Raw genomic sequence first — 14826 nt, 5'->3', positions numbered from 1 at the left:
TCAGAGGGCCCCTCGAAATATCAAGGTCGTAGGAAACCGTAGGACAAAGAAATGAGACGCACGTGAGGAAGGTTGTCTTAGGTACGTTGAGGGGATGATTCCGTTCGTGATCAATCCGGACGCGCTCACCATGCCACCCGACCACTACACCATGAGTGTCTTCTACGTTTACTACTTTAAGATGTAGACTATTTACCGAAATATTAATTCGTATGAATATGGACCTACGAATTTCTGCATAGTTAAAGATACATGTTCTAAAATTTCAGTTAATTTTTACATGAGACGACTTGACTTAATAGACAAACCAGCAACGTGTCTTTTCTTTGGAAAATCTACGACTAAGCCATCCGGGAAAACCCACCAAGGTGAGCAAGTTCTCTCCTAAAATATTAACAAAAAAACAGTTAACGAAATAACGAGCCGACGGAGCTTTTTCTTCCCTTTGACTTAATTGTTTATTGTTTTAGTACAGTAAGTGTTATTATTTTAGTTTTTGTGGTAATACATTATTATTACCTGAAACTTAATTTACTGAGAATTTCTTTAGTAAACCTTGTCTTCAGCTATTTAATTTAAACATCATCATGCCACTCATTTGGAATAATAATAAGAATAACGTTTAAAACAATTTTATCTTTAACTGTGCAACCAGCTTGAATGCCAGTTAAAAATTTTAATAGCGTAATAATTTACGCAGATGGAACGCAAATGAGTTTCCTGGTTTGACATCTTGATAACTGAATTATTGTTAGATATTGATTTGGATAAATCGTAATCAACTATATCTATCATCTATCTATATTAACTGAATAAGTCTCTCAATCCTTCAAATCTCTCTTAACACCTATTTGTTTTCGTTTGCTTCCCTTCGTAAAAGCGGAGAGAGCAATCTGCTTCTACAAATAGGTTTTTGAAGGGTCGCGCCGTAAAAAATGTTGGATGAGCTTGAAATGTTGGCCACCAGGTGGCTGGTTTTGTTTACTTGGTCCTGTCGTCTGTGATGGTTTCTGTTTTAAAATTTTTTTATTCTTATCTGTTTCTAGGAATATGGAACCAAATAGTAAGGGATTTGAAATGTGTTTGTGAATTTGAATAAAAGTGTTGGGATTGAAAGAATGAGTCGCGAAAACCGCAAGGATAAACCGACTGCCAGATTTTGTTTGCAAACCAGGTTGGTTCAAAGTTTTCAGTTTCCCATGATACTAATTTGTAGTCTATAGCCTACTGTTTACATGGTTTGGGCTTTATTTATTTGTATGAAGTTCCAAAATAGTGCATGATTTAATATCTGCTCTTTTTTACCAAAAAAATTTAGCAGTTTTCCATTGCACATTGAAACCATCGAAAAGGTTATGCTTGTGAAATTCTGGCATTTAGAAAGAAACCACGGTTAGTGATGAGTAGAGTATTCTTTATTGCAGGCCATTCACATCAATCTGTGATGGTCAGAAAGATTTGCAAGAATATTGTAATGAAAACAATGGTTGGTTGGTAATCTTTTCTTTAGTAAATGGTGGCCCTGAAAAGGTTTCGGTATTCTATTTTTAACTGGCTAGTTTTCAATCTATACTATAATGATAATTTCACTGTTCGTCTGTTCGAGAACGTACGTATACGTTCCTAATTATGGGGTACTTTTTTCCCGACATTATTCTTCTTAAAAATGTTAATTTCTGCTTGTATTCTTTAGGGTTATTAAATTTAAATTTTTTGTGTGGTGAATTTTACAGATAACATAGCCTACAATTTATATGTGGCAATAAATTCCATCTGATCATGTGGCCTGAAACTGCTGTACATTTTCCAAAAATTTCGTCTCTTGCTGCACGTACCGTCTGTACGCGTTTCGTCACCTGCAGATATACTTCAGAACAGTAAAAGTGATTATGTTGGTCAACTTTTGAACCCTAAGATTACACATTTAGGTATTTGATGACCTTGTTTCTGACAGTAATTGAGTTTTTATCGGTTTTTATTTTTTAATATTAACAGCATGGTGAAGTCTGAACTTTTTAATTGCAGTGCAATGTGCACATGGATTTGTTGCAGCCAGCTGGCGAAAGGTGTTCCTCTTGCAGGCTTGCTACCTGTACCAGTTGTAGCTTTCGTCACATGCAGCAACACTTCAGAACAATTTAAAGTAATTAAGCTGATAAACTTTTAACAGTAAGGCTGCTACACATTCATTAGTCGACGTCTATACAAGTCCGTTTCGTCGTCTTGCACATTTTGTGTGTTATTTTTTCGCAGAAAGCAAAAGGACTCTGTTGGTCTAGTTGAAATTAGAGAGTCTTTGGCGGGCATTTCAAACGCCGCTGTCAAAAAAATCAATAAGAAATTGAAATGGGGGCCATCACTAGTTGTTAATTGTCTCGGTCGAAAAGAAAAAAAGGAGAGCGGCTTGTCATTTTCTTTTCTTCTGAAACAAATTCATCCACACACACACAGAGAGAAAAGTGGTGAGGTGCCGATTTTTTTACCTTTTGTAAAATAAAAAGAGGGTTTTTTTTAGATGGGGGTCAGAAAGTACACACATACATAAAATGGTGAAGAACTCGAAAAGTTCTTTTTCTTCTTCTTGTTTGGAAGGGCCGTGATGGGAGATCAAAGAGAATACCGCTCTCTTGCTCGAAGTGAATTTTGCCTGAAAAAATATAAAAAAGATGGGGGGAAAAGAGAGAGTGAGGCACCGGTCGGGAAGTTACCACACCGAAAAAAACCCGTCCCATTTGACAAGCCCGCGCCACATCTGTTTGACCTGTTGGTATAACAGGGCGCCAAAATCGAAAAAATTAAAATCAAAAAGTTTCTTCTTCTTTTATTTCAACCTGTCGATATAGTATATCCAGAAGCTCACAGTCATGTAGAATATTGAATTTCGCTTCGTTTAAAAACGTTAAAAACAAACAAATTTCATCGGTGTTGGGGGCGACTGGTTTTGATCCCGCGCCACTTGGTAATGAGTTTCTTATTCTTCTTTTCTATCCAACCTCCCGTCGAGGGTGCTGGTTGTGTTGCTGGCCCTAATATTTCTGTGTAAACACGGGAAAATACAGCACAGTCGTGTGTACAAACACAGGTTCCCTCCCCCCCTCTCACCACTACTTCCATCCACCTATCCTCCCATCCTTCCACCCACACTTCCATACACACGTCGGTGCTGCACCTGCTTGGGATGTACATACCCTTTGAAAAGCTAGGGTATTATATAGAACTTAAACGTCCATTTGCTGAATCAGTTTTCCCTTCGAGGCTTAGGATCCCAATTAAAAATGATTTTGATGTCTGAAAAACAATTGCATGCGCAGAGAGAGTTGACGGGGTACCAGACGCACAGGTGAGCAGATTAAAAAAAGCGCACGGAATTTGAATTTTTTTTTCGAGTATCGGATAAGAATGGCGTGTGTATAGATGGATGTGGAGGACACATAACAGCCATTGCCAAACGGGCGAAGAAGGAGAAGAAGAAGAGACCGTGTGCACAGGTTGCGCGGTAGATGGTGTGATTACCTTTCATTTATTTTTTAATTCCTTTATTTATAAGAAATCATTAATTTACGTGGAATCTTCGTTTCGATTTTGAGCAACAACCTTTATTAAGCCGAACGCTGTCAGTCAACGTCAACTTGCTCACTTTGGAAACTTTAAATCAAGGGAAATATTGGATGAGGTTGGAGCACATCTATACGATGTCGGTGAAGACAGTATTTTATCACAGCCGGCTACAGTGTCGATCGAAGTAAATTGGCCAGTTTGATTAGGTGCGATATCAAAGCTAAAAGTAATTAATTAATTTCTATTTTATTAGGGTTTATTTCCTGGATTCACCGTTACTTCGGCGGAGGAAACTATGTTGGGCGGTAATCAGTTCAAGAAAGACTTGAACAGGTTGGTTTGGAATGTTGCGTCTACTTCCAACAGAAATGAGGACGGACAGCAGATTTGGGACGAACGCGCTATTCCGGCATTGCAATTAAAACCAATGGAAATCCGCACATTTATTTAGCCGCAGTATGGGCCGATCGGTGCCGCCGGAACAGCAGAGGCTGCCGGCTGCAGACCACCACCCCATCAACCGCCCAACGTTTTTTATGCGGTCGGCCCGCCGCCCTCGATTCCCAGATGAGGGGCTCCATGCGCTCGAATCCGTCCAGTGCGGCCGTCACTCCGGACGGCGGAGTGGTGCGGAGTAACAGCGCCAGCGGGATGACGGGCGACTCGCTGACGTCGTCGATCGTGTTGATCGTGATGTCGATCTCGTCCAACTCGTCATCGCACACTCCGCCCGTCTCGGACTGGAACGTGGAACACGTCGGCAATAATTGGCTGCGATCCATCGGTACGTTGAATTATTAAAGTTGAGATCAAAACGAGCCAATTTGGATTTGGATTTGGACGTTTTCAAGTTTTTCTTGACTTTGATCGGCAACTGATCAAAAAAAGAAGACAATTCTGGTGAATTAAAAAGAACAGAAAGATAGCGAAATATTATTATTGCATTCCAGCCCAACACCCAATTTTTTTTCAATTACATTTAAACAAAATTTGATGTGGTGGCAGCTGTCGCTATTTTATTGAAAATTTCGTAATTTCTTCTTTAATAATTCGTCCCCCCATTATTTTCTTATTTTTAAGATTTTTTTTTCTTTGAATGTCAACTTTTTCCTTTCGTCTGTATTTAAAATTGATTTTGTTTTTTTATCTTTGTTTCGCTATTATTTTCTTCGTTTTCATTCCATATTTCATCTCTTACAAGTTTTGGTGTAACAGACTGGAATAGTGGAATTGAACCGGAAGAGATTCTCTTTCCTGCAATTATCCTTGACTCGACTCGTTCATGATTCCCGCAAAATAAAAAACTCGGATAAATTAATTGTGTTTTCAACTCAACTTTGAAATTTATTAATTTTATCAAAATTTTTTAATTTCTTTTTTTTTCGTATTTTCGCTCTCTCTACTCTATTTTGTGTGTGGTTTTGGTTTACGATGTAGCCGGCGCTCTTTTGTTATTTTGTCGTTGATGTATATATATATTCCTGCTCTCTCTATCCCACCCTCAAAGCCCAAACTGTTTGTCCCTTCAACTCTCGAAATGAAAGAAAAATTGCACAATTGGCATTCAGTGGCATTTATAATAAATTTTATATTTTATCCGTCATCAATTTTTCATTCGAAGCCAAATGTCACTCGATTAAATAATTTTGATGTGGCTGTTGCTAACGGTAACAGATGGCGTATAGTTGCAGACGACGGGAATTTCTGTTGCTCCTGTCCTCTCGGTTACAAAACTCGTCCCGAATCGATCCCTGTTCAAATAAAAATATAAGAATAGAATAATTAGGCCATGAAATTAAAACAAATTGTGAAAGACAACACAAATATGAAACGTAACCTTTAAATACAAATTTGTATTGAAAAAAGTTCCAATGCATTTGCAAGGATTTGAACCACATCCACATGCGATAGCTTGACTCGATAAAGGATTCTCCCATTTAATTAAACAATAGGAGATACAAATAAATAGACAACTAATTAAATAAATCTACTTTTTTGCCTTTATTCTCTTTTCCTACTTATACAAAAACTCAATTTTCATCATATGCAACAAATATAAATAGTACCACTACCATATATATAACAAGGTGCTGTGTGGCTCAGTGGGTTAAGGCACCATTTCTGAGTGTATAAAATCAAATTTGGGCTGGTGGTTTTAAAAACGCTGTGTGTAACGCTTGACCAGGTATAATATACTAGTGTTCTCCGTCCGGGTGCCCACAATCATGATATCCATGGGTATGCCGTGTTTCTAATAAGCAATAATAAGGAATATTAGAATTGCACTAGCACCGCCGAGACAGCCTCTATAGCCGTCTTATTATTTGCTTTATTATTATTATATCTTATTATATTGCTTTATTATTGCTTGTTGAGCGCTACGGTTCTTTCGCTTACCCCTCGCCACGTACGGCTTACAACCCAAATAAGGAGGACGAGCAATTACAACAACTTATTCCTGGGTAATTGACGTGAATTATTCATCAACTTCATATCATGTCATGTATTTGTTTTTGATTTCGTGTTGGGTCGGTAGTTATAAAGTATCAGAACACTCACAAAGCTCACTATGCAAGTCTGGCCGAGTTGGAGAGTCTGGTGAAGCGGAATCGATGAATTCTGATTCAGATGCAGGAGATGCTGCCGATAACGACCTGATTCCTCAAGCTAACCTGCCTGAAGGTGATCGTACAGAAGAAAATCGTTCTGAAGGTCGAAACTTCTTGGCCATGTTACAACTTGCACCTCGAACTGCTGCCGAAGCTGCCACGCCAAGAACAGCTACTCCCACTTCAACATCCGCATCACCGACCCCGAGTCAGAATATGGCTCCTGTTTCAGTCTCTAAACAACCAACGCCCAATACGACATCGACTGCTGCCGTAAAAGTACAGGTATTTTTGTTTAAAAAAAATAATATCTTTTGTTTTATTTGTAATAGTTGGATATATTTTTTAAAATTTCAGGTTAAAAATAGCAAAACTGGACGTGTTGCCAACACTAAAACGAATTGCGGCGAAACAGTTGAAGATGTGCTCACCAAAAATGCAGGTGCGCCTGTGAACGATAACAGTATCAATGAAGCTGCTTGTGAAATCATCAAATTAACCAAACCTCAACTAGCTTCGGTAGTTTTTAATTGTTAAAAAAACAACGTTACTGTATAACTGATTGAAAATCTTTCGCTTTCAGCCGTCACGAAGATCCTCGACATCGAAAGAGATCCCTGCTGTGAAAACGGAACCTGCAGATCCTGAAAACGAAGATGATTCCTGTTCCGTGACGGGATCCAAGGCTTGTTCAATTTCCCTAGCCATCGATAACGTTGTCGGAAACTACAAGCCTACAGTGGTTGTGAAACCCAAACCTGAAGCATCAACGAAATCTACTCCAAAGTCTGTCGGCAAACCTACCTCTTCCAAACCATCGGGTTCTAAACCATCGACTCAAAAGCTCCTGGCCAGATCCACACCTAAGACTACTCCATTTCGACCTTCGGGTGGGAAAATTATTTCTGCCTCGAAAATGAATGCTAAGGCGAATCGTCGTCTGGTTGGTGATGACGAGGATGAAGATCTCGACCCGGCAATGTACCTGGATCCCACGATCACAATAACTCTGATTAATAACGATGAGAAGAAAGCAGTGAGCAAACACGTCAATGATGTTTCGAGTGCTAGTTCTATTAGTTCCAGCGACCTTCAGGTATTAATTTTGTTTCCTTTGGTATATAAAGAAATTTTTCAAAATTGTTTCTTGTTAGGCCTTGAATGCTCTGGGAGAGAATGTGTCCATCACAGTTGTGCCTAAAAGAAAAGTGGGATGAACACCAGCAGGCGGTGCTAGATCTAAGGAGAACGAGGCTGTAGACCAACCTATGGTGATCGAAGTGGATCCAGCCGCTCTTCAAAAAGCTAGACTACCAACTCAACCGGCAGAAGCGCGCAAGTCCTTTCCTGCCAAAGCACGCCAATTTGGCCATCCAGGACAACCTTCATCGCAAAAATCCTCTCAGAAACATCCCGTACCTCCTATGGTGTCGATTCCCAGTCGTCATTTGGGTATGGAGATCGCCCGACCAACAACTCAGCAATCGACTTCAACTCGCATTCCTTCAATTACCGTCCGACCTGTGACGCAGATGCCTGCAGCCCAACCTAGCATCATTCTTCAGCCAGGTTCTTCTGATACAGCATCCATCAGTGCGATTACTGCTGCCATGAAACAACCGAATTCAACATCAGCGACGACAGCCAATAGTACCGGCAGTAGTACTCTTACTCTGAACACGATGCATACTGTTGGTCCGGAATCGGGATTTGGGACTGGCGGACTTTTGCTCACCTTTAATCGCTCTGCGCCCACGTTTGCAGCAACAGGTGCGAATTCCACTTCGTCTTCAGCTCAGGTGCAAAACAAAGCTGAATGTGGACCGCTTACCGCCCAGTTGGCCTCCAGGACACAGCAAATTTCAGATATGGTATAATTCTTTTTAATCATATTTGAAATATATTTTAAGCGATTTCATTCAACTTGTGTAGGTCCGCAACACCTTGGAGACATTGATGCAAGAAATGAGTTCTGCTGGGAATTTGGAAGCCACAATTGTTCAGCTCTGCCGACTGTACAGTGTTGCGTTTCAGTAAATAAAAACATGGGGAATGAATCCAGATGAAAAAGAAACTGGGCTAAGAAGAAAAAGGAAAAAAAGGAACAAAACAAAACAAAAATGTGGTGTTGGGGCGAGACGAAGGGTGGGAGGCAAAATGACGAGCCGAGCGGATGATAGGGGAGTTGGCGGAGAGGGGCAGTCTTAACTCTCAAGTTGGTTGTGTCAGGCTGTCGTTGGGTTGCAGAGAGCGGGGGCTTTCAACCAAGGAGTTGACTTTAAGACATCGGCCAGCTGCAGTCAGGGCCAGTGGATCGCGTCAAGCAGTTTCTTCTCGTCGAGGCTCCGTCGACCGTGACTATAGTTGAGCATCTCTGGACAGAGCAGAGAAAAGCGAACCAGCACGCCGTCGACATCGATGAACTAGAGATAGTGTCGTGAGCAGTGAGCTAGAGCGCGCGCCCTTACAGCTCTAGTCCCGCTTGGGAAGAAAGAAAAGAAAACAACAACGTCTTATTCATTCAGCTGAACATTTCCATGCTCAACTGCTGCGTTCCATTCGCCTGAAAGGAAGGAATAAACACATCACACGTCCGTGAGGATGGTTATTACCGTCCTATCTACCAGGTAAAAAAAACTCTAAAAAAACTAAAAAATTATTCCGCCAACTTGTCGAGCCTATAGCCTGAATTTTGATGTGTCCTGTTTTGCACGAAAAAAAAAACGGACTACGTGAGAAAACGATTTTGTTGTTTTTCCCATAATTTGGTGTTCTGTTCGTTTTTTCGATTTATATTTAAAATTTAATAAAAAAAGAGAAGGACTTTGGTGCGGGACGGGTCCAAAAGTGAGAACTCTAAAGACCGAACGAGATAGATAGATTCCATTTGTTTTTGTGGTTTGCGTGACACGAAAGGAGGAGGAAGGATGTCATCGTGACGACAAAAAGGTTCAACTCGGGGACACTGAAATTAATGCATAAATGTATCGTTGGATGGAACATACGTAGCTGGCAGAGGAGACAGCTGTTAAACAGATTACTCCTCCTTTCGTGAGCCAGCATACCTCCCTGTCAACTGCGCTCAGAATCTCAATCAACAATCGTGTTCCATTCCCGTTAGAAAACAACATTCACGGACAAGCTGATTTCGAAAGAGAACAAATCATTTTTTCCCCCTCCTTTTTGTCCCCTCCCCACTCCTAAATGGTAAAAGATAACTGAGTTATACTTTTGATGATTGCGTTCGATTTTATTTGTAAAAAAAAACACGGGAGTGGGAAGATCGTGTCGTGATGATGAGTCCGAATAAACCTAGCCAGTCAATATCATCACACCCAGGTTCTTTTTTTGTCGTGATCGAAAACTTATAGAAGAATGTCGTGAATAACTGGTCCGTCTCATCTCCCCCCCCCTCCTCCTCCCTTTCAGAGGAACACGCCAAAAAGATGACAAGAGGTGTTGTGTGTTAAAGTTGGGTGAACATTGTAACATGCATCTATAAGGAAGCGATGGTTATCGCGATGAAAAGAATGCAAAGTGTCGATCAAGTTTAAGCAACATCTCAAGGTCTCGCGAGACATTTTTTGTTATTATTTTTTATTTATTGTTGGCAAAATATTGATGCTAATAGATCAAAAAAATAAAAATTCTTGGCATCTTACAGGAAGAGGAGAAAGGTTGTCAGCCAGCTTCTGTTATTCGGGTTGCTGCTGGCTCTCCAACTATGGGGAACTGCTGGAGCCCGTCAGCAGCGAATTAAGCGCCAAGGTAATGAAATTTCTTTGAGCTAATTTCTTTTTCTTTTTTTTTTACTGCTATCAATTTTCTAATCTCTTGACTATCACGGTTCCTTTTGACTACTTTTATCTATCCACATTTCATTTCGTTGCGCTCGGCTTATTGTTGTAAAATGAAAAGAACGGCTCTCTCGTATTACTCCTGTCTAGTTTCCATTAAGAAGTTGAGATACTTTTTTTGGTCCACGATCTTACATCTGCACTTTAGCCCACCGAGCGTGTAGTATATGTTTGCTTGACAATCTCATCGGCTAGAGATTTATGAGCATACACAGCACTTTGACTTGCTGCTGGCGCTACATCCGCGCTGTGTGTGTGTGTGTTTGTGCGCGTGTATTTCTTATTTGGGTTAGGCAGGCAGACCAATAAGTCTGGCGATCTCATTAATTCAAATATTCAAGAGACGAGAGAGCCATTTTTTTTTTAAAGATATTTTTCTTCCACTCGTATTATTTTTTTTTTTTCCAGCATCTTGTCGCTCAGTTTCTTCAAGAGTCTCAGGACCATTACCGGCAAACCGGAAACGTTACATTCCAATGGGAGCAAAAATTTTGACGACGAGTAAGGGCCTGGTTGCCCTTCTGAATATATCAATATTTAAAATTCTTCAATTTATTTACTTGTTTAGATACGCGTTGACTGTTCAGGACAATCAAAACTTGCAGCTGCTGTGGCCCAAGACGCAGAATTTGACAATCCATAACAAGATGTTGTTCCATTTCAATCCCAAGTTGTGTTTGAATTCAATCGAAGAGCTCGTCAACTCAAGCACCGTTCCAGGAACTTTGGCGTTTAAGCACTCGGACGTGGACATTTCACCTTGATCCAATGGTGATAAAGCGACGAGTGAGTTGTCTTTGAACAAGTTCTCAACGTCACTATTGTTAATAAGTCGGACAAAAGCATGCAATTAAGCTGGAATAATTTCAGAGTTACATTGGCTGACAAACGTCAGTCATTAGGTTATGTAATCTCATACATTGAGGCGCCTTATAAAAACGTCTCATATTTTGACCGTCGCGACGCTTGCGGTGGTGATCTTTCATACCATTATTCATAAATTCAAATTTTCTTTTTGCTAGATGGACTAGAGTCTACAATTGATGTCGCTGTTAATCATGACGCCGAACCCGAAGAGAACGAAATGAACACATTATTACTTATCTCAAGCCTTACACTCAATATACGTCATCTATGTACAGACGTACACAGCAGCGCCCAGTCCAATTTTATACGAAAGAACAAGTCCAGCAGGTAAATAAGTAATCATTCATGTATTCAGTCTTGTGTTGAAATATTTGTCTTTCTTTCTTTCATCACTTTTTTTGTTTTGTTTTATTTTTATTTTATTGTTTTCTTGCATCGAACCCGACCAACCGGAAGATTTGAGGGCTTCTGTGAATTCCAGTTCAGAAAGCTGGTTATTGACTGGAAAGCTCCAAATAATGGAATTGTAACACATTACATCGTCATCACTGGTAGTTGGCGTAAGGACGACAAACTCGACACTTGCGCTGAACGTAAGAATTTCATAAAAAATATTTCTTGTTACTACTACTTTAACTGATTTTATCAAATTTGATTCCTACTTTAGATGTTCGTTCGTTGTTGTTAGTGAAACGAAGAAGCCGGTTTTGGAGGAGACATCGCCCGACAACCGAACTTCAATATTCGGCGATCCAAGTATTTTTGCAGCGTCTCCTGAAGGAAACAACAACCTCGAAAGTGGCGGCAGCAGTGGCAGTGCTCAGCAAGGCAAATGTTGCCAATGTAGGCCTACTGGGACAAATGACAAAGTGACTCTAGAGAAGAAGGAAAAATAGCAACAATTCAAAATTGAATTTGAAAACTTTATCCACGATAAAATCTACATCAAAGACACTATGTTAGTCTTTTTTTTTCCATTTTGCCTTTTGTTTTTTTGATTGGTGATTAATTTACAAATTGTTTGCCGTGGTTTTAGTGTTCTCAGCCGAAAAAAAACGACATGTTGATATGACAACTGAAATTGGAGATCCAGAAAACAACGCCATATAGAATTCCCCGAAGACAAGCCCACGATTAATTCTTCTCACAATCAAGCCATTGGAATTGCGCCCGGTGAAAATCACACCAATTTCTATGATGGCGATAATCGGCTGATCATTTTTTATCAAAAAGTGACGAGTACGAGTTACACTGTGGTCGGTGTACGACACTACACCGAATATACTATCAAAGTGATTGCTTGTCACGCCCACGATCCCTTCAAGGACTTTGTGCAGTATGACTGCCGCCTTGACTTCGGCTCGCACTAATAAACAGAGTGGTAAATAATTTTTTTTTTTTTCATTAAGCTGTTGCCTGTCATTTCAGATTGAATTTTTACCAATTTTTACAAATAGATTTCGCGGATGATATCGTTGGTGGTGTAGTGAGATACGAATCAAATAACATATCTCGATTGATTAAAATTGGTTGGAATGAACCGGAGGATCCCAACGGACAAATTAAAAAATATCTCCTGGAGTACAGACAATCAGATAATGTAGATTTGCATGCTGTTTAAATTTCTCGAAACAAATTCTTTATTAGAAATTTATATCGTTCAGGGCAAAGTTGTTATAGAATGCGTTTGCCGGAAGGACTTTGTCGAAAGCCAACGCACTAAATTAATGGCCGATTTAATACCGGGTAACTATTGCGTTCAAGTACGAGCGGTTTCTTTGGCTGGACCTGGACCACCTACCAAGGACGTTTGTTTCCTCATCGAGGTGTGATTTTTTCCTTAAGACTTGTAATTGAATTTCGATTGACCGTCATCTATTTAACCTACAGGAACATTTTAATGGAATGACTGGTAGCATGATATCGGGTATCTTCGTTGTCGTCCTGTTGGTTTTGATTTTGCTGGCCGTTGTGCTTGGATATTTCTTTATTAAAAACAAAAAGAATAAGGATGACCATGGAACGGTTTCAATCCATCCGGCCGGATTATCACATTAATTTGTCTTCATCAAAATTATTTGGTTTGGTCCATGATCACGATTCTGTTTGATTAGAATACGTCCCCGATGAGTGGTAAGTGGCACGTGACAATGTCGTCATCCTCCGTAAACTGGGTCAGGGCTCTTTCGGTATGGTCTACGAAGGCCTTCTCTACGTAACACAGTTCATATATAACCAGCCTGAAGTGAAATGTGCCATCAAAACGGTCAATGAAAAAGCCATTGTGAAGGAGCAAATGGAATTCCTTACAGAAGCTTCTGTCATGAAGTAAAATAGTTCAGAACGTTTCATTCCGTTTGAATTGATTGATTTACTTTTCACCATTGTCGCAGGGAATTTAACGCTAATCATGTCCTCAAACTATTGGGGGTTGTCTCTAAAGCTCAACCCACTTTGGTCATCATGGAGTTGATGGCTAACGGAGACTTGAAGTCATATCTATACGCTCTCACCGTCCTGACTGCAAAGAAAACGTCACCGAAGGTCAACAACCGCCTACCCTTAAAGGTAAATGAAACAAGTTGCCCTTCAACATTTTCATTTCTTCATCCATTTCGTTGAATTATTCAGTGCATATTGAAGATGGCCATCGAAATTGCCGATGGCTTGATGTACTTATCGGAGAAGAAGTACGTTCATCGCGATTTAGCTGCTCGGAATTGCATGGTGGCTGGCGACATGACCGTCAAGATTGGCGATTTTGGGCTAACGCGAGATATTTACGAAACGGATTATTAACGCAAAGGACTTTTACCCGTTCGATGGAAAGCACCCGAATCACTACGAGACGGTGTCTATATACCTCTCAATGCGATGTCTGGAGTTTTGGCGTCGTGTTGTGGGAAATGGCGACTCTTGCCTCGCAACACTATCAGGGTTTGACTAACAAGCAGGTTCTCAAGTACGTGATTGATGGCGGCGTTATGGAACGGCCCGAAAGCTGTCCAGACAGGCTCTACAATCTCATGGAAAGCTGTTGGCAATATGTTGCCAAAAGACGACCCACCTTCATTGACCTCATCGAAAATCTCTTGGCAGACGTAAGATCAGATTGGCGTGTGGCGTCATAACGATGACATATTTCTACTATCAGGATTTCTGATTTGTTTTTCTAAACAGGTTCCAGTGCAGTTTGCCAGTGTCTCGTTTTTCCTTTCGTCGTTGCGCTAATGATCAGATTGTGCAGATTGATGATTAACGATACACGCGGATGAAGAGATTCCACTGACTTTCAACCTGCTGTTAGAGAGTAGAAGAAGTGACGAAGGTGAAGAAGGTAAAAGGGAAGAAGAGGTCGGTGATGACGATCATGTTCCGACAATCCTTTTTCCACACGATAGGGGCGGAGCCTACATCTTGGTGAAAAATCCTGGCGGTCAAATTGTAGCGAATGGCTATGGCAGCAAGAGCGAAAGCTCCAAAGCCACTACAGCCGACATACCTCCATGGCTAGTGGCTAGATAGCAAAGGAAGTTATGTAAGCAACGGCAGTGCGTCCAACGGTTACGTTTTGGGCATTTTGAAACAGCGTCGGCATAACAAAATGGAATGTTGATGAAACCCCACTGTCTCTCTCAGTCTCCTCCGATTTGTAAATCTACCTCGTGCACATCAATGTTTTGTCTGTCAGTTACTCACAAACAGGGACTAGCTCATAACGGAAACAAACCAGTGAATTTGCAAACAAAAAACAAAATCTCGTTAAATACCTCTTCCCTCATTCATTTTCTGGCAATTTTCTTTTTTTCAGTGTACTCTTTGTTCTTATACATTAATATACACATGTAACCTCAAGCCAATGTATATACGCCCTGCTTCAACAACAACAAAAAAATGACTTTTACAGCTGCCGGAAAGAAGAAGAAAATAAGAAA

The 14826-nt window shown here is 40.4% G+C and overlaps 2 protein-coding genes, 1 long non-coding RNA gene and 1 pseudogene across 6 annotated transcripts; all 4 read left to right on the top strand.

Annotated features, from left to right (window-relative positions):
- Positions 1–1073: 1073 nt before the first annotated feature.
- Positions 1074–2121, top strand: LOC124325409. 4 transcript variants are annotated; one of them, XR_006915422.1, is made up of 4 exons: positions 1074–1174; positions 1319–1392; positions 1734–1928; positions 1996–2121. It is a non-coding gene; the product is annotated as an uncharacterized LOC124325409 (long non-coding RNA). The 4 variants fall into 4 exon arrangements; XR_006915423.1 differs by having other exon boundaries at positions 1319–1447; XR_006915421.1 differs by lacking the exon at positions 1319–1392.
- Positions 2122–5930: 3809 nt separating this feature from the next.
- Positions 5931–7384, top strand: LOC124324796 (flocculation protein FLO11-like). The gene is made up of 5 exons (XM_046784393.1): positions 5931–6020; positions 6095–6452; positions 6525–6686; positions 6751–7263; positions 7322–7384. Exons 2-5 carry the CDS (start codon positions 6171–6173, stop codon positions 7382–7384), a joined length of 1020 nt encoding a protein of 339 aa, XP_046640349.1. The 5' UTR covers positions 5931–6020; positions 6095–6170.
- Positions 7047–8204, top strand: LOC124324636. The gene is made up of 3 exons (XM_046784386.1): positions 7047–7263; positions 7322–8038; positions 8100–8204. The coding sequence occupies exons 2-3, from the start codon at positions 7436–7438 to the stop codon at positions 8202–8204; spliced, it is 708 nt and encodes a 235-aa protein (XP_046640342.1). The 5' UTR covers positions 7047–7263; positions 7322–7435.
- A 1873-nt stretch (positions 8205–10077) lies between these two features.
- LOC124324480 lies at positions 10078–14706 on the top strand (annotated as a pseudogene).
- Positions 14707–14826: the final 120 nt, after the last annotated feature.

The sequence above is a fragment of the Daphnia pulicaria genome, chromosome 1 (genome assembly GCF_021234035.1).
Source record: "Daphnia pulicaria isolate SC F1-1A chromosome 1, SC_F0-13Bv2, whole genome shotgun sequence".
Classification (NCBI taxonomy): domain Eukaryota; kingdom Metazoa; phylum Arthropoda; class Branchiopoda; order Diplostraca; family Daphniidae; genus Daphnia; species Daphnia pulicaria.
The sequence above is the reverse complement of the archived record's forward strand: the minus strand, read 5'-3'. Positions and strand labels throughout refer to the sequence as shown.

What these genes read in the sequence shown, in the direction of transcription:
- LOC124324636 (XM_046784386.1), top strand. Translation starts at nt 7,436, where the DNA reads ATGGTGATCGAAGTGGATCCAGCCGCTCTTCAAAAAGCTAGACTACCA. An exon ending in CACAGCAAATTTCAGATATG is followed by an intron (nt 8,039 to 8,099) that starts GTATAATTCTTT and finishes CAACTTGTGTAG; the next exon opens with GTCCGCAACACCTTGGAGAC.
- LOC124324796 (XM_046784393.1), top strand. Translation starts at nt 6,171, where the DNA reads ATGAATTCTGATTCAGATGCAGGAGATGCTGCCGATAACGACCTGATT. An exon ending in CTGCTGCCGTAAAAGTACAG is followed by an intron (nt 6,453 to 6,524) that starts GTATTTTTGTTT and finishes TTAAAATTTCAG; the next exon opens with GTTAAAAATAGCAAAACTGG. An exon ending in TTAGTTCCAGCGACCTTCAG is followed by an intron (nt 7,264 to 7,321) that starts GTATTAATTTTG and finishes GTTTCTTGTTAG; the next exon opens with GCCTTGAATGCTCTGGGAGA.